General features: G+C 52.4%; 1 protein-coding gene across 3 annotated transcripts in view; it reads right to left on the bottom strand.

The window, feature by feature from the left end:
* The window catches only part of LOC144720824 (polypeptide N-acetylgalactosaminyltransferase 1), a 69,033-nt gene that overhangs the window by 15,838 nt on the left and 31,343 nt on the right, over positions 1 to 21,852 (bottom strand). For all 3 annotated transcript variants that reach the window (XM_078597893.1, XM_078597895.1, XM_078597894.1), the window contains 3 exons: positions 10,314 to 10,480; positions 2,508 to 2,715; positions 1,332 to 1,502 (listed from right to left, as the gene is read on the bottom strand). In XM_078597893.1, the coding sequence (XP_078454019.1) occupies positions 1,332 to 1,502; positions 2,508 to 2,715; positions 10,314 to 10,480 (546 nt within the window). The remainder of the gene's footprint in view (positions 1 to 1,331; positions 1,503 to 2,507; positions 2,716 to 10,313; positions 10,481 to 21,852) is intronic.

The raw sequence follows: 21,852 nt of genomic DNA, 5'->3' as shown, positions 1-21,852 counted from the left end.
CGGTCGTGGCTAAAGTGGCCTCGCGATGAGCGATGGACGTGGAAGCACACAAAAAGGCAGCCTTTACAATGCAAGTGTGTGTGTGTGTGTACTGTATTCGGCATAGCCAGGGCCTCCAGGGGGCACTGACACTACAACGGGCTTTAACAAAAGAGGACGGCATGAGAAAGAAGGCTCCCAAATAATAAAGAATAAAGAAACCTTTCACAACAGAGTCGCTGAGAAGATAAAAAAACAAACAACTCGTGCGTCGCCACTGAAGAGCGGCGACAGCAGTGGGCGGGCGGAGTGAAGTCACCGCGCGGAGACGAGGGCCCGCACCGTGTTATGCAGAGCCATGCGTGTGATGTAAACGGAGCCCATATTTCATGGTAAACCAGGAAATTCCATGCCTGACCACATCCCCCCCCCGCCATCGCGCGGCACGGCCATCAGTCTTGGCCGCGGTGATGCGATGCAGTGGCTGGGAGCGGCGGGACGGCGCTGTGATGTACCGTATATGCAAAGATTTTCGGGATTTCCTTCCTTTATTTGGGTGCTCATGTCTCCATAAAAGTGTAAAAATCCACCAGTTTTTGTTTCTGTACACCTCGGAGGGTGACATATTGAGGACGGAGACTTTGTGGAAACGCAAACGATTACAGCACGAGCTTCCCGAGTCACGCGCAAGTCGAAGCCGCGGGATCGGGCTGGCATGCGCCGGAGCTGTCCATGTAGTTATTTATTTATTTATTTCCCCACATAGCAGAGCGGTTTCTATTTGGGGAATACACAATAAGACACTGACGACCTTCCTGTAATAGCCCAGCGACCTGATGAAATCCCGAGAAGAGCAATCTCGGAAATAAATTAAAAAAATAAAACCCGACCCCCGTCCTTTCTTTACTCCCGATGACGTCCAAACCGAAAGGGTGAAATGTTTGCGACAACGCAGCACCCTGGGCCAAAACGGCGTGCCGGCACGGATCGCTGCCTCCCCCCTCTCAATCTCGCGAGCACACGCTCTCGCCAACGGAAGCCCCAAACCCCACTCCCCCCACCAAAATGTGAGACGCCCCTTGAAATCGATAACTCTTTTCCCGCCCACTACTCGTAAAATCAACCAGCTCGTTCAGTCTCCGCCGCCAGCCTTCTCTCTCTCCTCCCCTGTTCCCATTTCCTCCCGCCTGCTTCTGCTCGCCCTGTCGATGCGCAACAGCGTCTCGTGGACCCACCGTGCGGGCTCCCACCACCGCAGGCCCGGCCTCATACCCTCTCGCTTAATGCCCACCAACTGACGCTCCCCGACCAGCTGCATGGACGACAGTGTCCTCCCCGTCTCCCCTTCTCACCTGACGGGAAGGGTGCGGTCCCCTTTCCGCCGGTCCATCTCTCTCTGCGGCACCGGGTACCAGCGGAAGTTGAGCTTCCAGTTGAAGCCCCCGTAGGTCATGTCGGAGCCCGTGAGGTACTCGAAGGTCTCGTCGCTGATGACGTCGATCACCGGGCAGACCACGGCCTTCCTGCTCCCGGCCAGGCGCGCACACACCGGGGTGCGGGAGAGGTTAAAGCGCGGCCGCCGCGACGTGTGGGTTAACGCGCTAGCGAGAACCGGCGAAGGACCGGTGAGCACGTGAAATCTGAGAGGGCATTTTGTTTGGACGCGGTGCCCTTTTGGGGATGCACGACGGACGGCTCCACGGACCTCCGGGAAGGCACGGCTTGTCCGGCAGGACCGCACCGACGCACGTATGTACGGCAGCCGCGTGTAAAATCTTACCGATAGAAAAAAAACCCGACCCATAACATTTACACTGTTAGACGCCCTGACATATAAAACTGCACCATTTCAAAACCCTCGGCCTATAAAAACTCACGCCTTCAAACGCCCTCACATACCAATTCAAAACACCTATGGCCAGTTGCTTAACACACTAGGCATGTAATGAAGCATTGATTCATCAATCGAAATGGATTCTTACGCTCACAATATACGCATTAAATTGTGCGTGAAAATCAGATTTTCTTCTTTCGCACATTATAGCCTCCCATCCCCCCCACCCACAAACTATCCGCCATGGGGGAGGCCCTCATCCAGCAGTGGATTGACACAATGGCTGTATACGAACTTATGCACATCATATGCAAATGGATGGGTTTAGACCAACGGAGTGCACACAGAGTACAAATAAGACCCCGAAAAACTGACTACGCGGGTCGCACCTCGATTTTCTTGGTGCGAGGGGGGTTTGCAACCTGAGAAACTCTGAACCCATCGTGAGGCCGAGGCGTGATCGCAAAACTCCCATCACGCCTTGCGTGCCACAAAACCACCACCTTGCATGCACGATGCTTCCAGCCTCGTCCAGGCCACCAGCCCCCAAAACAGCTGAACGTGCGAACTTATTATTATTATTCTCCAGAACGTCAACTCAAAGAGTTGAACATGTGGCCGTCCCATTGAATCTCGCAGCGGCAGGAGCAGAGACAACGGCAAGAGCGTCGACGCGCAGCATGCTGGCGGTCACCTGTCCTGCTGCACGCGCGCCAGCAGCGGCTCGAGCCAGCCGGCGGTGCACTCGCAGTGCGCGTCCAGGAACGTGATCACCTGGCCCCGCGCCACCGCCGCCCCGCGCAGGCGCGCCCGGATCAGCCCCGAGCGGCGCTCCATGCGCAGCACTCGCACCGGCTTCTCCAGCGCCCGCACGTGCTCCTCCAGGCGGCTCTTCAGGAAGTCTGGGGCAGGCCGAGTGGGCAACGGGCAAACGGCGAAGCGCAGAAGGGATGAGGAGCCGGGGCGGGCGCGGGAGACATGGGTCACGGGGTATGGGTCAGAGTGCATAGGGCAGCGAGAAGGGAGCACGGTGGGGCAAAGGGCATGGGGTACGGAGGCAGAGGTCAGGGGGCATGGGAAATACAGCTGTACACGTCACCGGGTCACTGCAGCACTGTCACGGCATTTGGCATGCTGACGACAACAACAGCTTTGTCGTTTATTATTGTTCGTCGCCGTCTATTATGATTACGATTATTGCAGTATCCGGACGGGTGGAGCTGTGGTAGGGACTCCCGACTCACAATCCGACGGGTCGCAAGGTCAAACCTCGATGGGGGGTCGGATCGGCCCATCGTCCCTGCAGGGTAAGGTGGGCTGAGCCGATTCTCACCCTTTTCGGGAAATCGGTCACCTCCATGGGAGGGTGGAAATGCCACCGCGCTGACGCCGGACGCCACTATTCATTTGGGCAGTGGTCTATCAGACTCGTGTTATTACAGGAGACAGACAACGATGATTATGAGACAGAGCAGCCTCCTTGACTAGATGGGCAAGTTTTAAGCGTTTAAAAGAACCATCAGATTTGGGTTTTAATTTGTGCGACAGGCAATTACAGATGACTTGCTACCAATGGGGTCGCATTTTATAAAGTTGTGTCTATGAGCACAATTGAAATGTAATGTGTGTGTGCGTTTTGTTATTTCTGTATAAAACAGAGAGACAACGGCAGTATCTTCTTTAGCACATAAACTTTACAACAATACATTTTGGAGAAAGCAATTATCTGAACATTGGTTTTGGAAGGGTGGACAGGGATTAGAGATGGGGAAATGGTAGTGGGGAGGGCCGAACACACACGCACGCATGCAAACATACACACGCGCGGGTGTTCACTCGCGAATTCCTGACAGCCCCAACGTGGCCGCGCGCACACGACGGCGTACGCGGGAACTCGCGGCGCAAGCGGGAGGAGGAAAATTCCCAACCTAAGCAATGCGGCGAGAGTTGTAAAAACCACTTTGACGTTCGCCCCGCGCGGATAAAAGGCTGCCAAGCGAGCAGGTGTTTGACGCAGGAGATTTCTACGCAGGAGGGGAGACTTCCATTCTGGGGCGCGGCAGCCCCCCCTGGCCACGCACCTTCCCCTCCATCCGTCTTCATCGCGGTCCCATCGCGAGGATTTAGCGGGGAGCAGGGGTGATCGTATGACGGCTCACTCTCCCCTTGCTCCGCAGTACATCCCTCATCCTATCAGGGCACACGGCCCTCCCGACTCTGCCATCCATCACCGTTCCCTGGCACCGCGCGGCAGACAATCCGACGCGGGCGACGCGCACTCGGTCAATCCGCCGGCCCCCGCTGTCTGTACCGCTTCCAGGAGCTAACATAAAGATGTCAGCGCGTCGCGTTGGCTGGATGGGAAAACACCGGAGCGCGATGCAATATGCGCCTGCGCCCCCCCCCCCCCCGACGCACCGACCGCGAGCGCACGAATAATATGCAAAGTGTGTCTATCACACACGAAAGCATCTGTCACAATCTAATATATATGCATAATATATAAGCAGGTTCACGCACATGAATCACGCAGATTTCCAATCGTCGCGAGGCCTTGTAGCGAGGAGCTGCGCGGCGCTCGTGCCCTCGCAGGTAAGTCGTCTCCCGCTCGCTGGGCACGCATGCGTCGCTTTGGCGCCCAAATTAGCAGAGCGTTCCCCAATCGCGGGACGTGTATCGGCACGCGCACGGGGGTGGGGGATGGGGGGGGCGCAACGCAAGACGCCGGCCGTACCGCGTGAGCATAGCACGAAGGGGGCTGCGGCATAGTTTGGTCGAGGAGACTCTGGGGTTGAGCGTTCCTCAGGCCGTTCGTTACGACGGCGAGTCGATTCGCGAGAGGCAAACGTTCACGGAGCCACGTTGGAGGCCAGCGGAAAAACTGTCATGCCCGAGGCAGGGCGAGTTTCAGCCTCGCTCGGCGGGGGGTGGAGCGCGCGTGAATCGCAGCCGAGGTTGCGGAACACCGCGCGCGCGCGCGCGCTGCTCACAGTCGTGTCAGCGATTGTTTAATTAGAGGGGGCAAACACAAAAGGCGGAGAGAAATAACGCCAACAACAGAGATTTCAAAATAATAATAATAATACACTTTCCGAGCACATTCATTAGCAGGGTGGACTGTTATGAAATTAGGAAATGATAAACCGCTTGTCATTTTTTAAACGTATATTTATTTACTCATTATAATTACATTTTTCATAAACGTCTCAGTTGAATTAGGGCGGTGGGCTCATTGGAAAATCATCAACGTTCCTCGGTCCGGGGGTTGGCATCCGCGCTCTCCTCCTCCCATTTATATATCATACTCAGCCACGAGGGATTTCACAAGCTTTATTTTCTCACGGGCATTTCATAACTCCTCTTTGGCTTCTGCCGGCATCTTCGTTTGTTAGACGCTTCAAACTCCACGCAAGGCCGACTGCACATTGTGCAAGGACTGAAACGACGCAGAGCCGGGGTTTACGCGCGCCGCGCTACCACAGCCCAGCGTGAGATGTTCGATTCCTGTCCCCCCCGCGCACGGCAGCGGCAATCGCTTTCTGAACCAGAGTCAACCTGCGCCTCGCCAAGGTTGACCCGGCCTGAACGTGCGGACCTGGTGTGGTCATCAGAAGCATGGGTGGGGGGGCGGCGGGGGGGGGGGGTTATGAGTGGTACAGGCCCCACCGCCCACTCGTGCTGCGCCAGCATTAATAACGGACGGATCGTCGCCAACATAAAAAAGCTCAATAAATATATTTACATTTGACCAGGTTAGGCCCACTGTGCCATACAGCTCTTTTTCAGAAGCGACATGGCCACGAATGATAGCTCAACGAAGTGGCTCGTCTTGTGGAAATGTATAGCAGCCAAATACCCGAAACTAATATTTCTTAATGTGGAGGGAAAAACCGGAGGACTCGGAGAAAAATCCACATGACCACTGAGAGAACATGCAATGTCTAAATATACAGCCGTCAGGGTCGGGATCGAACCCACGACCTCCTGTATACCAGGCGAGGCAGTTAACATCCCAAACTGACGGGACATCTAGCAAATTAAAGAGTTCCTTTTTGGGCCTGCACAACAACGTCGATGGTTTTAGGTCTGTGCGCGCGTATCTGCCTCCCCCGCACGCCGTATGCGGCGATGATTGTAAAAGGAAGAAAGAAAGAAAAAACCTCCAAAGATATAATTCCAAAAAAAACCCATCAAGCCCTTTGCAGCAATGGCCTTGGAAAAAAATAAATCCACAATATTACCCAATTACAGTGCGATAGTCTATTGGCGTGGGTCATATTAAGGGACAGTCATGAAGCGTAAAGGCGCTAATCATCACTCCAACTAGGGCAGGCATGGGGAGGGAGGTAGAGCGCTCGGCAACGCGATGCGCAGGGGGTTGGGCGAGCGGCGGGGTCAACACACAAGCCGCTCGCAAGATTGAGCGTAAATTTCCCGCGTTCAGAAGCCGTACCAAGTTGGCAAATTGTAAAGCATTTTCCTTCCGCGGCAGAGCCATTTCGGAGGCGCTCGCCGTGACAGCGGTCGCAGAGTTATCGGGGTCCGTCTCGCACGCGCGGGCACGGCGATCACGGTGGGGTATGGGCACCGCTGGTACTGCCAACCCCATCTCGGAGACGCCGGTGCCAACGGCGAGGTACTGTTTTATACGCAGGCATTCGCGACAAATATTATGATTCATAATTCGTTTATTTTGGGTTAGGTCATCGTGCAGCTATAATGTAACATTTCAACTAGAACCCTCCAAATTGTGACCTTGATTTGATTCATTAACTTTTATTTAACACCTGAAAAAAAAACTATCAACATTTTGCTTGGGCTTTGCAACATTCCTCCTCCTGCTGGATTCGATAGGCTCTGTCGGCTGGTGAAAGGTTATAGTATAAACATGTTTGACATTATACCTCCACGGCGATCTGACCCAAAATAAACTGGCTAAACATAAAAGCGCACCTGCAAGTGCTGGAACGCGTGCCTTGGTGCCGCGCAAGTGGGTATGCCGCGTGGCCTCCTGTCAGCGCACACTTCACGTGCCCTCAAAGTGCACCGAGCCGGCACAAGCGCTGCGGTGACATCGCCGCCACTCAGTGGCGAACGGCGGTGCGCGGATGTTGTTGTTGTTGTAGCACGTATGCAGTGTTAATAAAACGTAGGAATAGGACTCGGCGTTAGAATGAGGTGCGCACGAGCGAGGACTCGGGTGGGCTGCGCAGCATTTCTGAGTGGCACATTCACGGCCGCGCTCCCTAAGCGCGGTTTGCCAGAACGCTGAAGTGCAAACGACCGTCTTAAAAAATACGCTTCTGTTTATTAATTTCAATAGCTCATTTCATTTAACACTCAGTTAAATTAAGTTAACTAAGTGCGAGGGTAAGCGATAGAGCTTGGCATTTTTTGCATGTGATAAAAATCAGACAAATTTACACTATGAGATCTCTTTTACCAGTGGCAAAATATGATAGTAGGTTTTTACCCTTTTAACTGGTACAAAACTGACACCTTTATTCAAGGCATCATGTCTGCAATGACCACAACGCAAGTAGTCAAAAAAGCAAACAAAAAGAAGCATATCTGATAAGGATGATAATATGCACTGTCCTTGAAGTTGATTGGCCCACACCCGAGACGGCTTTCTTTAGAGCCTAGTCCCCATTGGTGTAGGGCCAGATGACACCAGAAGGCGTACAACTCAAACACAGTGCAATATCAGAGTATTGAGAGCTCGGGGTAAGCATTTACACTATGAGATCTCTTTTACCAGTGGCAAAATATGATAGTAGGTTTTTACCCTTTTAACTGGTACAAAACTGACACCTTTATTCAAGGCATCATGTCTGCAATGACCACAACGCAAGTAGTCAAAAAAGCAAACAAAAAGAAGCAACTCTGATAAGGATGATAATATGCACTGTCCTTGAAGTTGATTGGCCCACACCCGAGACGGCTTTCTTTAGAGCCTAGTCCCCATTGGTGTAGGGCCAGATGACACCAGAAGGCGTACAACTCAAACACAGTGCAATATCAGAGTATTGAGAGCTCGGGGTAAGCATTTACACTATGAGATCTCTTTTACCAGTGGCAAAATATGATAGTAGGTTTTTACCCTTTTAACTGGTACAAAACTGACACCTTTATTCAAGGCATCATGTCTGCAATGACCACAACGCAAGTAGTCAAAAAAGCAAACAAAAAGAAGCAACTCTGATAAGGATGATAATATGCACTGTCCTTGAAGTTGATTGGCCCACACCCGAGACGGCTTTCTTTAGAGCCTAGTCCCCATTGGTGTAGGGCCAGATGACACCAGAAGGCGTACAACTCAAACACAGTGCAATATCAGAGTATTGAGAGCTCGGGGTAAGCATTTACACTATGAGATCTCTTTTACCAGTGGCAAAATATGATAGTAGGTTTTTACCCTTTTAACTGGTACAAAACTGACACCTTTATTCAAGGCATCATGTCTGCAATGACCACAACGCAAGTAGTCAAAAAAGCAAACAAAAAGAAGCAACTCTGATAAGGATGATAATATGCACTGTCCTTGAAGTTGATTGGCCCACACCCGAGACGGCTTTCTTTAGAGCCTAGTCCCCATTGGTGTAGGGCCAGATGACACCAGAAGGCGTACAACTCAAACACAGTGCAATATCAGAGTATTGAGAGCTCGGGGTAAGCATTTACACTATGAGATCTCTTTTACCAGTGGCAAAATATGATAGTAGGTTTTTACCCTTTTAACTGGTACAAAACTGACACCTTTATTCAAGGCATCATGTCTGCAATGACCACAACGCAAGTAGTCAAAAAAGCAAACAAAAAGAAGCAACTCTGATAAGGATGATAATATGCACTGTCCTTGAAGTTGATTGGCCCACACCCGAGACGGCTTTCTTTAGAGCCTAGTCCCCATTGGTGTAGGGCCAGATGACACCAGAAGGCGTACAACTCAAACACAGTGCAATATCAGAGTATTGAGAGCTCGGGGTAAGCATTTACACTATGAGATCTCTTTTACCAGTGGCAAAATATGATAGTAGGTTTTTACCCTTTTAACTGGTACAAAACTGACACCTTTATTCAAGGCATCATGTCTGCAATGACCACAACGCAAGTAGTCAAAAAAGCAAACAAAAAGAAGCAACTCTGATAAGGATGATAATATGCACTGTCCTTGAAGTTGATTGGCCCACACCCGAGACGGCTTTCTTTAGAGCCTAGTCCCCATTGGTGTAGGGCCAGATGACACCAGAAGGCGTACTACTTGCGTTGTGGTCATTGCAGACATGATGCCTTGAATAAAGGTGTCAGTTTTGTACCAGTTAAAAGGGTAAAAACCTACTATCATATTTTGCCACTGGTAAAAGAGATCTCATAGTGTAAATGCTTACCCCGAGCTCTCAATACTCTGATATTGCACTGTGTTTGAGTTGTACGCCTTCTGGTGTCATCTGGCCCTACACCAATGGGGACTAGGCTCTAAAGAAAGCCGTCTCGGGTGTGGGCCAATCAACTTCAAGGACAGTGCATATTATCATCCTTATCAGATATGCTTCTTTTTGTTTGCTTTTTTGACTACTTGCGTTGTGGTCATTGCAGACATGATGCCTTGAATAAAGGTGTCAGTTTTGTACCAGTTAAAAGGGTAAAAACCTACTATCATCAGACAAATTATTTTATTCAACACGCCGGCTTTCGCGACCAATATTGTGTGACCCAAAAACACATCACTTTATCATTTCGTTAAACAGTTAAGAGTGTGCCGAGGTGACACAGTGGCTATAACACGTAGCCCACACAAATTCAAATCAGTCGTCAACTCATCCCACCATTCCTCTGGGAGGGGTTGATAAGTTGCCAACTGCTTACTAGGACTAGGACGTCAACATTGTTTGTCTTATGGATAGAATCACCCCCCCGACAATAACAGACTCCCCCCCCACACCAATAACAATATGGAATTCTCCAACCCCATCTCAGGGCTGTAAACAAGGAATTCAATTCCACCCATGCTCATGTGAGCAGGAAACCAATTTGTGTTTTTAAAAGCCACGGGGGGCTACGAGCCACAGAGGTTGGTAGTGCCGGCGTGTCGGCCGAGCCCAACAGGGGCACCCTGCGCACCCCCCGGTGTCCACACGCAGGAGGCTCCGGCAGGGTCGCGCACGTGTCACCTTCACCCCACCAAGGGGCTCGACCACCACTTGGCGGACACACCACGACCGCCGCTCACGCTCGCGCTCAATAATTTACAAACACGAGCCGGGGTTTGTTTGACAAATGCAGCCACGTGCCCGCGTGGCTCCGGCGCATCCGCCACGGGGTAACGAACAGCTGTTAACTGCTACCTGCACACGCGATATCTCCAGGGTAAATTTCTGAGGATGCGAACGGATTTATTTTTACATCTAAATAATCCTGGCGGCTTGGGGGAACACGCCGGTATGAGGACGCGCACTCACGCGCGCGTAAGCTCACGCGCGCGCTCGCGAGCACGCACCTCTCTCGCTGGCGTCGTCCACCAAGATGACCTCGCGCAGGAGGTGAGCGGGCGAGCGGTTGATGACGCTGTGAACCGTGCGCAGCAGGGTGCTCCAGGCCTCGTTGTGAAACACGATCACCACGCTGGTCTGCGGGAGCCCGTCCGCGTACACCTTGGTCTTGCAGCTGCAGGGAGAGAGGGGGCGCGGCGGGGGGGGGGGGCGGTCAAGGGCGGCGGAGTATTTAGTATTTATTTCTGAACCAGCTGGACGCTCCCCGTCGCCGCTGCTCCACACGAAAGCCGCGCCGTCGTCGCCCCGCTGTGCTGCGACGGTGTTGTTCGCGCCGTTCACGCCGAGAAGCTCCCTGGGGCAGCGTCTCCAACCCGAGTCGACGCGGTGGCTACGAATAAATGCCTGCCGCGCCACCGAAGCTAAACCGAGTTGGTTTTGTCGAGAGTCTATACTACGCGAGCGTGGGGGATCTTTCCGACTGCACGCCGCGCACTCCAAGTTTCGCCACATGCGCCGTGGCATTCTGCTTGCTCAGGGCAACTTTCAATGAAACTCGTGTCTTTTGATCTGTCACTGAAGAGCCCTGGGCCATCAACCCGTGGAATCAGTGTTGCATCTTTTATGCACGCTTAGCAAATTAACTTGAGAGCCAATTAAAATTCGGTTCACAAGAGCGTAGTTTCTCGGCACGGCTTTCCCCGGTGGCACACGAACACTCACTTTAATGGCACCCCACGGTCGCACAAACAAGAATCATCGCTAACAGCATCACCTGTCCGACAGAGTGAACAATCCAAACACATTTTCAAATAAAGATTTAACACACAACGTTAGTGTGCGTGGCAGTCAACCAGACAAAGGGAGAGCGCAAAGACCACGCGGCGGTGCGCAAGGGCGGAGAGACACGCGCAGGGAGCAGATTTTTGCAGCCTTGCCGTCCACGATATTGAACGTGCGACGACAAAGCAGCCAGACGCGGGCAATAGAGCAACTCCTTCACGTGCAGCGTCTCTCACCGGCATGCACGCACACGCCACTCACTTGAGGAATGAGGGAGGGGGGGGGGCTGCGAAGGCTGAGGGGAGGTGTGATCGCACACACTCCGACCTCTTCCACGAAGGTCACATCACGCTTCCCTCTGGGCACGGGAGATCACTCCGCACATTTCTATTAGCGCTCGTGCAGGTTTAATTACGCCGATGAGCGTGCTCGCGCTGCCCAAACAAAGACGCAGCGTTTGAATGCAAAGAGGACTCAACATTCTCGGTGGGTTTATTGACGCATCGGCAAAAAAATTCAATCTTGGCCCTTTTTGTTTGATAAATAAATGATCGCGATTAGGGAGTTAAAAAAAAAACCTTGTAAATAATTAACATTTCAAACATGATCCGTCACTGGAGACCGATTTAATTAGTTCAAAGGTCCGGCGAGCCAGCGACCGGGGAGAGAGCGATGTGCGAGTCGCAGCTGATTTCCCGCACCTCTCCATCAGCGCCAGCACAACATCAATACTTCCATTCTGTGAGAGTCACCTCCCCCCCCCCAGCCAGCGTCCCACCCATCACGGTGGCCTCGCTCACCCCCCCCGCCCCCCCCCACCCCACGGGAGGCCGGCAGTGACGTACGGACTCCCACGGCAGCCCCTCGTGAGCCGTTATCTACCAGATTGGAGCGTCTCAATTGAGCCGGCAGGAGGAGGAGAGAACGAACGGGCACGACTGTAACGTACGGCAGGACGGGCAGAGCATCTTGGAATTAGCGACCAGATGGCAGGCGACCGGGTGCCCACATCCGTAATGACAACCAGACGGCGCTGCGGAAATCATCGTAGATGCCCGTTGTCTTCGCGTAACGCACAAAGCATCCAACGCAGTTTCCATTTAATATTTAATTTATATTTGTGTGAGGCCACTTAACGATCGGTTAAAATTATGCTCATGTTGGCCGCCGACATATCCGTGTGCAATTTCCTTCGTGGCTCTAACTACGGCACACGCGCACGTATGTACACACTGTTGCGCAGAGCCAAAGATCAGAGATCCCCTCCAACCCCCCCCCACCGCCTCCGTACGATGGCCTTTAACAAAATGCCGGCAAGTACTGTTAGTGGGCGCCAATTAAAAACCCGCACGGTGCACGAGGCGGTGGAGTAGCCCTCACCACACCCGGCGGTGCAGTGTTAGGCACCCCGCCAACAACTCACCCGAGGCCGAGTCGGCCAACATTCGCGCGTGCTCCTAGCACGAGGCCCGGTGCTCCTAGCACGAGGCCCGGTGCTCCTAGCACGAGGCCCGGTGCTCCTAGCACGAGGCCCGGTGCTCGCACACCTACCGGGTCGCGGGGCGCCCTCGCGGGCCCCACGCCAGTTAATTGATTTGCATGATCGGCCGTCTCGTGTTCGCGAGCGGCGCGTGTGCCCGTCGCGCATGTAAACATGCGCGTGGTTAATGAGGCGGCCCGCCACCCTGTCCGGATGTGTTAGGCACCGCAGGAGATGTAATGAGGACGCGGGCGCGCACCGAGGCCTTAAAAAAAAAAAACTGCCTGTGCCGCCTGCACGCGGAGCGGCAATTTTATCAATTTCACACCCAGGGAAGCACTTGTCGGGAGGAAGATGTGTGTTTATGATCAGAGTTTGGTGCGGTTGGTTCTTTCTTTTATTATCCGTTACATAATAGTCAACAAAATTAAACTAATTATTTTGTAAATACCAGGCATATTTGCAACGCCGTTTGCCGCAAGCGCGTTGCCGCTCCCAAACCCGCCGCCGCCCGCGTGCGCACGGACGCGGAACTCGTGCAGCAAAAAATCTGCCAAAAGCAAAGCGCTCTCCGCAGAGAGCCGACCGGTATGTTTATCAGCTGCCACGGAGGAGCGCGATGGCCCCCCAGAGAAAAGGGCTACAATCTCATCTCGTGCTTATTACATCTCTCACCGGTTGGCGCGGAAAGTTCGAACAAGGCCACGGCGGTCACGCTGAGAAGCCAAATTGAATCGCCCGTGCCCTTCTCCCCCCACCCCCACTTCCACCCCCCCCCTCTCCCTCCGCCCGCAGGCCCCCGCGCACCCGGGCACCGCGAATCGTCGCACGTGCCAGCCGGCGTCGCGTTTCGGCGGCGACAGGCGCGGCCCCGCCACGCGTGGCACGGCTCCGGGGAAGGCCGAGAGAACCCAATTAGCCGCGCTCCCGGCACGCACGCACGCACATACGCACGCACGCGCGCACGCACGCACGCACGCACACCGTGACCCTGAGCCAGCTCATTAGGTGCCGTGACATCTGCCAGTCGAGGGGCCCCGGCTGGATCGTGACGTGTGGATCCGAGAGGTCTCGTTCGCTTCGCCTCTGCGCAGGTGTTTTCCCGCCGGACCCTGAAGCGTCGAGACGCTCCCCGCACCGACTTCAGCAGCGTTAGCCACCATCGGGGGCGGGCGGCTTGTGAGGTTTTTTTGTTTCTCTTTCCTTTTTCCACTTCGGTGTCTCGTGCTATAACGTTCGGCGTGTTATTGCTCGTGAATTATAAATGAACGAAAACACCGCGTCGCTCGGGAAGCGGGAGAACAACCACGCGCATGCGGTGGACGTGCGGCGGCCCGCATTTCGGTCACACGGCGCGGACGACATCGCGTTACGGAAGCGAAGCCGGAACCCTCGCGCAACGACGCAATCCTGCGGTAGTCGTTTTTTTTTTCCGACACGCACGGCGCGGCCCACCCGCCGGAGCAAACGGTCGGAGAGTCCCCGAGGCTGACAGAAGAAAGGAGGGAGCCCGTCCCTCGTCTCCTGCCGAGCTCAAGGTTGTCCACGGCCGCCTTTAATGTCGGCGCGTGGACGGAAACGTCCGGCCGTTAACGCTGTGAACAAAGCCGCGCCGGCGACCCCCACAATGCCACACGTTACGGACGTTACTGACGTTACAGAGGTTACGGACGTTAGAGACGTCACAGACGTTGCAAACGGTACAGAGGTTACGGACGTTACAGAGGTTACGTATGTTGGACCTTAAAGAGGTGACAGACATTATGAACATTGCAGAGGTTACGGACGTTAGAGACTTTATAGACGTTACGGATGTTGTGGACCTTACAAATGTTACAGATATTACACAGGTTACAGACGTTAGAGGTTTCAGACGTTGCAAACGTAATTCCACGGCTGCATGAAGACCCCTTCACGTCGTGGTGGCCCGTGGGGGTTGTTTGACCATATTTCACCTGCGCTTTTCAATGCAGGGTTGGTCATGGCGGTAGGGAGGGGGGTGGGGCAGTGGTTTAGGGGGCATCAGGATCTGTTCAGATATCATCACTCAGGAGTTGAAAAAATGTTGCTGGGTTCGTGGCGCGGTGCGCCAACCGCTGTGCCGCCGCTCCCCCCCACCTCTGTCAAAAGGTCAACCGCAATGTAAGTGAGCAAAATTGCCGAACGAGAAAAAAAAATTAAATGGCCATGGCGCTGCGTTCGTGTACTGCGGTCAATTCATAACCAAAAACACTCACGTTCTTTCCGAAAACAGTTGACATTAAATTCACCGTTGATAATGCTCCAATGTGAGCAAACCGTGGGGTTCGGTGATTACCTGGCCCAGTTGTTAACGGGAAACGCGGCGTTTGCAATCAGCTCACGGGCGTCCCCGCGGCCGGTAATGAATTTCAATGATGGGACCTCCGGATAAAACCCAGATCGATGAACTTAGATACGATATTGAGTTTTTCAGTTTGATATCGATCTTGGAACCTTGCGATTCCCAGACTTAATTTAAATCAAATTTGATGTCTGCCGAGAACACAGACCATGTCAGGGAGTTATTTTCACCATTACTCTGTTGTTTGGAGAGAAAATAACAATTTCTTATGTACTTTTAGAGAAGAAAATAGTCTGTTTGGGAGTTCTGATGAGGTGAGGCTGCACCAATGCAGGTGAGATGAGAGTAATGGCCAGGCTGCTATGAGGATCAGTCGGGTCACCTTCACCCATACAATCACTTACAACCCTTTGTTTATAGGAGATGTTTGACCATACTTCACCACACTGGTCATGGCAGGTTGGAGAAGAGAGCACATCCAGGAATGGTTCTGATAGTGATCATCACCGGCGTTAGCCGAGGCCGGCAATCGATACTCAAGCCACTCGATTTAGAGTCCAGTGCCCCAACTGCTGCGCCACCACTCCATCACACTTTTCCCAAACGGCAAACAAATACGGAAATGGCTAACTTATAAAAAAAACTTAAAGATGATGGCAGCTCTCTACCGGTGTGGAGGAGAGGTCCCAGATGAAATTTAAATCAGTTACGAGACTGTAAGGGTGAGTGGTGTTGATTGGTTAGGAGCGGTTGTTAGTGGTTGTAAGGGCGCCACGGTGGTGAGATGTTAACTACCTCGCCTGGTCGAGGGTTTGATCCCGACACTGATGCCTGTATATTTATAGTTTGCATGTTCTCTCCATGGTCGCATGACATTTTTTCCGGGTCCTCCGGTTTTTCCCTCCACATTTAGAATGAACATGCGTTTAGAGTATTTGGCTGCTGTACATTTCCACGCGATAAGCCACTTCGTTGAGCTATCATTTTTGACAGCCAGGCAGCTATATAGCTAAGTGGCCCTTACCTGGTAAAATAAAATGAATGAAGTAAAATAGTATTGTTTTTGTAAGAGTGGTAGTGAGTGGTAGTGAGTGGTTGTGAGTGGTAGTGAGTGGTAGTGAGTGGTTGTGAGTGGTAGTGAGTGGTTGTTAGTGGTAGTGAGTGGTAGTGAGTGGTAGTGAGTGGTAGTGAGTGGTTGTGAGTGGTAGTGAGTGGTTGTGAGTGGTAGTGAGTGGTAGTGAGTGGTTGTTAGTGGTAGTGAGTGGTAGTGAGTGGTAGTGAGTGGTAGTGAGTGGTTGTGAGTGGTTGTGAGTGGGAGTGAGTGGTAGTGAGTGGTTGTGAGTGGTTGTGAGTGGTTGTTAGTGGTAGTGAGTGGTAGTGAGTGGTTGTGAGTGGTTGTTAGTGGTAGTGAGTGGTTGTGAGTGGTTGTGAGTGGTAGTGTCTGGTAGTGAGTGGTTGTGAGTGGGAGTGAGTGGTAGTGAGTGGTAGTGAGTGGTAGTGAGTGGTTGTTGAGTGGTAGTGAGTGGTAGTGAGTGGTAGTGAGTGGTAGTGAGTGGTAGTGAGTGGTTGTGAGAAGGTGACGACAGGTGGCACGGACGGCTTCTGGAGCCAGCACGCCGCCTCTCCGCGGCGCGCGCCGTCGTGTCTGCCGGGCCCAGCAGGCGCAGCAGCGACGCTCATTTAACTCTTAATACATCGCATTTACATTCGGTATCGAGCAACCTTCGCATTAGTAAGAGTAAAGAAAAAGAAAAAAAAAAACCTTCAATTTAAATTCGCACATAACTTCAGTCACACTTGCGGGATTTTTAATTTCCAGTCTTGTTTTTCACCCGTGAAATGCGGCTGAAAAGAAAACCCGGTGTTTAATAAAAAAGTGGGCGCAAGTGCAGGGAGTGGAGCCGCTTGCTCGCTCGGCCGGCGCACACCGCCCTCTCTCCTTCCAGGCGAGACACACCAGGTGTCACAGCCGTGCCGTTTAATTTTCATTTCGAACAAGAGAAGATGAGTCAAGAACTAAATATGAAAAGATGGACCGCGGGGAGGCGCGATGATTGCGGTTTTTACTTTGATACGTTCCTAATCTAAAAATCAAGATTGAAAAGTGAGAGCGAATGTTAAACGTGCGGCGCGCGCGTGCAGCCCCGCGGATGGTGGAGCGACGCCCACAGCTCGCAGGCTAGCCGCGTTCACGGGGCAGTCCATTGCGTGTCGCGGGTGAGAGCGGCGGGGAGAGCCGGCTCATCGATGTGTGCGGTTCACCCCCTCGCCGTTACCGAATCCAAGTGGTTTCTCCCAAGGGTATGACTTTACAACACCGCCACCGCCTTCACCGCACATATTCTAAGCAATACCATTTTCCTACCCTTTACAATTTAACTTCAATCACATAAACCGGCGCATTACAAGCGTTACCGGCTCTTGTCAGCAGCTCGGCTCAAAATGACCTGAAAATGTCAGCGGTGAATGTACTACCCTCAGAGCCACACCTCTCACAACGAGCAACTTGGAGTGGATGAACGGCTGAATGATAAGGAAGCCGATAATTCTTAATGGCTATGTAAATAATGCAACTACTTGCCCGACGGGAATTATGGCTTTCTCCTTTCCAGAGCGCGAGCTCTGCAGGTCCGCACAATTACAATTTCATTACGGTTTACAATTAGCACCCGGTATCTGGTTAATTTAAAATAATCTTCACACAAATGTCAGCAACCCTCAAAGTGTTACAGCTTACTAATAAAGCATCTTTTCTTAATTTCGAATGGCTGATCCTTGACCAGAATTCTAATGTGCACTGCAAATCCGCTGCGAAACTGTTGACAAGGGGGGCGCACAGCTTGCCGTGAATTAGTCTCTTCACATTGGGCTACACACTGATTACATCCGCGCACATCATAATGGAGCCGCAGATTCGGCTTTTAAGGACAGGTCACAATCACATTAACGGCGCCACGATCATCCACAGCACACAAATGAGCCGACCGGTTTATATATATATTTTTTAAAAGCCTTCAATACATCTTTAGCCGTGCAAAAAAGACCACCGCAGTTTCCTTTTAATGGCCTTAATTTATCCGGAAACTTTCCACTGCCGTTGCAAGCGTGAACAATAACTGAGCTTCACTCTTGCGGGCATTTAAGTTAAAATAATTTTTTATATTATATGAACTCAATTTTTAGTTAAAACCCCGACAACAACGATAAACCCGGTTTGTTCCACACAATATTCCCTCACGGCGTGAGGGATGTATCATTCTCACCGTGCCGGGCAGGCACACATCTGGGTGGGGGGTGGGATGGCTTCGTCAAGGCAGGCCAAGGGGAAAATCAAATGCCATATTTATTGCGGCCATTGATTTTTTATTACACGGCGGCAGGGTCATTTGTCTGCCTTATTGACACAAGCACCATCGACGTCTCTGTCTCCTGCTTGGCTTAGCACCGCTCTTGCCCGCGGGCGGTCCGCGGGCAAGCCACGTGCTCGGCGAGGGCCGCGGCGCCGTCCCGGCCGGCGCACCGCAGTCCCCGCCGACGCGCCGCGGCCCCTTTTGTGCCAGCCGCGCTAGACCGGCCATGAATAAAAGATGCGCGTGGCGATGAAGGTTGGAGATAACGGTCACGGAGAGGACGGTAGAGAGGACAGTTGCCGCCCCGGCTAAATGCTACGAGCGATGCGGCAACGCTCGGATCCATCGGCGCTCACAGTGCCAGAGATGGAAATTCCACATTCCTACGGCCAGGTCACCTTCGTTCATTATAATCATGAATCAAGAATAAGTAAGACCCTTTTGTCAATCCTGTGCTGGGTGAAGACGTAACCCTGTGTCGTGTCGATCTTAAGGGTTGTTTAACCATACTTCACCACGCTGGTTAGCGTGGATTGGTAACAGCGGGGGGACCGTTTCAGAGATCACTCAGCATTGATGTTAACCGTGGCCGGGAATCGAACTCGGGTCACCAGGTTTAACAGCGCAGTGCACACACCGTTGTACCACTGCTATCCCCATGACATGCTTAACAGGGAATATTTTCAGACAGAAGAAATGAGTCGGCTGAAATGTCGAAATGCTTCTCTCCCTTTCGGTGACAGTAAAAAAAAAGAGTGTCATTTTTTTTTTACTGTGTAATCCCAAGTGAGTCATTTGCAGTCGTGATATTTACACACCACCCCGGCCGCCTTTGTCTCCCCAGTGGCGATGTTTTCACACCACACCAGGCGAGTCGACCATCGGGAGGGGCCCAGGAACTGGTTCAATATATATTCGCCACTGTCATTCGTCGTGAGCGGGAATCGAACTCGGTTGGCCGGGTTCACTGAGCCGCCGCTCCCCACGCCGGTACCAACACCGCCACTAAGCACCGGAAACGCTGACTTTGGCTTGAGCACGACCAGCACAATCGCGCTGGTGACCCCAATACAGAGTGCTCAGCACACGCCACATGGCAGGACCAGTGTGTGTGCGATAGAGCCATTTAGGTTTGGCGATTTGGTGCTCGGTAACGATGAGGATTAGTGTCTCGGAATTAGATCGCAGCTGTGCCTGTAGTCCAGCAGTGTGCCCTTTTTATTCGTCGTTGTTGTCCACAACCCACAGCTGACGGCACACGGCCGGTAGGTAGCCAGCCATGGCAAGGCTCTAAAGGACGCCGCTTAAAAGACGTTTGAGGTGAATCTGTCGAGGTGCGGCGACTTCGTGTGGGCGGCTAGGAATTACCGGAGCACGCTCGCGGACCGTGAAACACGGAGCGCTGTGACTGCCGCCACCACGGCGCGGGAGCTCTGCTGGGAGAAAGCAAGGCTGTGTGTGCGGCTCCGTTGTTTGTCGGGAAAGGGATTTGAAAATCGTATGCTGACAAATACATCAATCCGTAATATGGGTTTTTTGGGGTTAGCTCGCGTTAATATATAAATGTGTCGTTAAAGCCGCCACCACCTGACACAGCTAATTAGTAAGGTTTGTCACGTAAATATAATCCACAACATTTACAATGTATGTCGGTGTGATTGTAAATGTTGAGGATTTGCTCTCCAACACACCGGTGTGCTGTACTAGTAATGAATTGGCACGTTCTGTTTTCGTGAAAACCTTACGAGTTGGCTGTTGGGTGGTGGTGGGTTTAACAACACATTTATATTTTCACGATCTAATCCAACAATTCTTATATTATGGACGATATTGGCCGCAAAAGCCTCCTACATGCTAAACTGAAACACATCAATACTGGCACGGATCTCTCATCTTGGCATGAAAAAGTTGTGGCAGCTGTGAGGGATTATTGAACACGCTCGTAGTGGGGTGGTGGGAAAACACTGCGCGATACCTACGGCACAGGCCGTATATAAACACACAAGCGTCCGACAAGAAGTGCTTTATAGACACGCAGCGTGGTCGATCGCTACGCCGAAGCCTTATTAAACTAGACTCCGAACAAGAGCCGAAGCCAAACGCTGAAATGCATGGGGGGCAATTACCTTAAAGATGGCTCACCAAAAACTAAAAACACGTTCGCTGCCTCTTCTCGGCGAAGTGCTAATTAACGTTGACATTCAGAGTCAAAATGTTCCAGAGGCTGCCAAGCTTGCTAAGTGCAGAAACCCGCAGGACTTTCGCGGACAAAGGATGGCGATGAATTAATGAACTTGATGATTTCACACGAACATATTGATTTATCGTGTATGTATCTAAATGCCGAACATTAATTACTATTCACCACCTCTCCCCGCCTCACCCATATCGCGCATGACGTCATAAACCCCTTGTCATCACCTCTGCCACGTCTCTTGACGTCATCGCGCCCTCAGATCCGCGCCTCACCCGTGTCACGTGATGTCATCAACACCCCCCCTCTCATCATCACCCCTGCGTCTCGTGAGGTCACCGCTCTCTCCTCACCACCTCACCCCAATCTGGCGTGACGTCTATACTCCACCAAACACCCTAGCGTGTATGACGTCATCAATGGCCTCCCCACCCTCAGCCCAATCTCGCGTGACATCATGCCGGTGCGTTACACAAAGAGACAAAGACCCCCGCATAGCCTTGAACAGACTGTTGGGGCAAGTGCTGTTAGCGAGTAGCACCTATGAAGGCCGGAACGTCACACGAGGGTGTGGGGTGGCCAGCACCACGCCTGAGCGTCTTTGTCTCGCGATGTTTACACATCGCACCGGGGACTCATTTGAGGCCAAGTCGACCTAGGGGATGCCCAGAACTGGTTCAGATAATCGTCACCAATGATATTGGTGGCCGTGAGCGGGAATCGAACCTGGGTCGCCGGGTTTGTAGCGCAGCGCGCTAACCACTACACTACCCGCGACACTACCCGCACGCATGCACAAACAAGCGTATTTGTTACCGGCTACGGTGCAGCATCTTAACGGACTCAAGCGGGGCGCCGCCCAGCTGCGGCAGCGGTGGCAGCGGCGGAGGATCTAGTAACATTCACTTCGCACGTTTGCCGCTTCTTTGACGTTCGCCAGAAGCCTTCGGAGAAATAAGATATCCACCACGTTTTGAGCGCTAATGCAAACTCATTTTTCATTTAAAGGCAGGACCTTTGGGGGAAAATTAACATCCAAACAGAATTTTCGGATCTTTAGTTTTTTCAATTAATCACCCGGCACGTGCCGCAATCCAGGACGCAATTATAACAATCATCTACCCATTTAATTACCCTGCGTGAAGCATTCTCAACGCAATTAGGCGGACGGTCCCAAACGACACGGCGCGATGAAGCGGGGAGGGGGCCCAGCGTGGGGAGGGGGGGGGAATGCCGCCTGCCCACGTGCGAGCGCGATTTTTCCTTCTTCTTCTGTAACGGATAAAAGTACCATTCGGGGTATACCTGAGGAACCGGTGGCAGTGGCGCCAGTTCCTGCAGATGCCCACCATGCGCCTGCAGGCTCTCCGCAAGCGCCCACGTCGACGTCCAAGACGCACGCTCGGCCAGCGATTTG

The sequence above is a fragment of the Lampetra planeri genome, chromosome 10 (assembly GCF_965212315.1).
Source record: "Lampetra planeri chromosome 10, kcLamPlan1.2.h2, whole genome shotgun sequence".
NCBI classification, from domain to species: Eukaryota; Metazoa; Chordata; class Hyperoartia; order Petromyzontiformes; family Petromyzontidae; genus Lampetra; species Lampetra planeri.
This window is presented reverse-complemented; position numbering and strand designations above follow the sequence as displayed.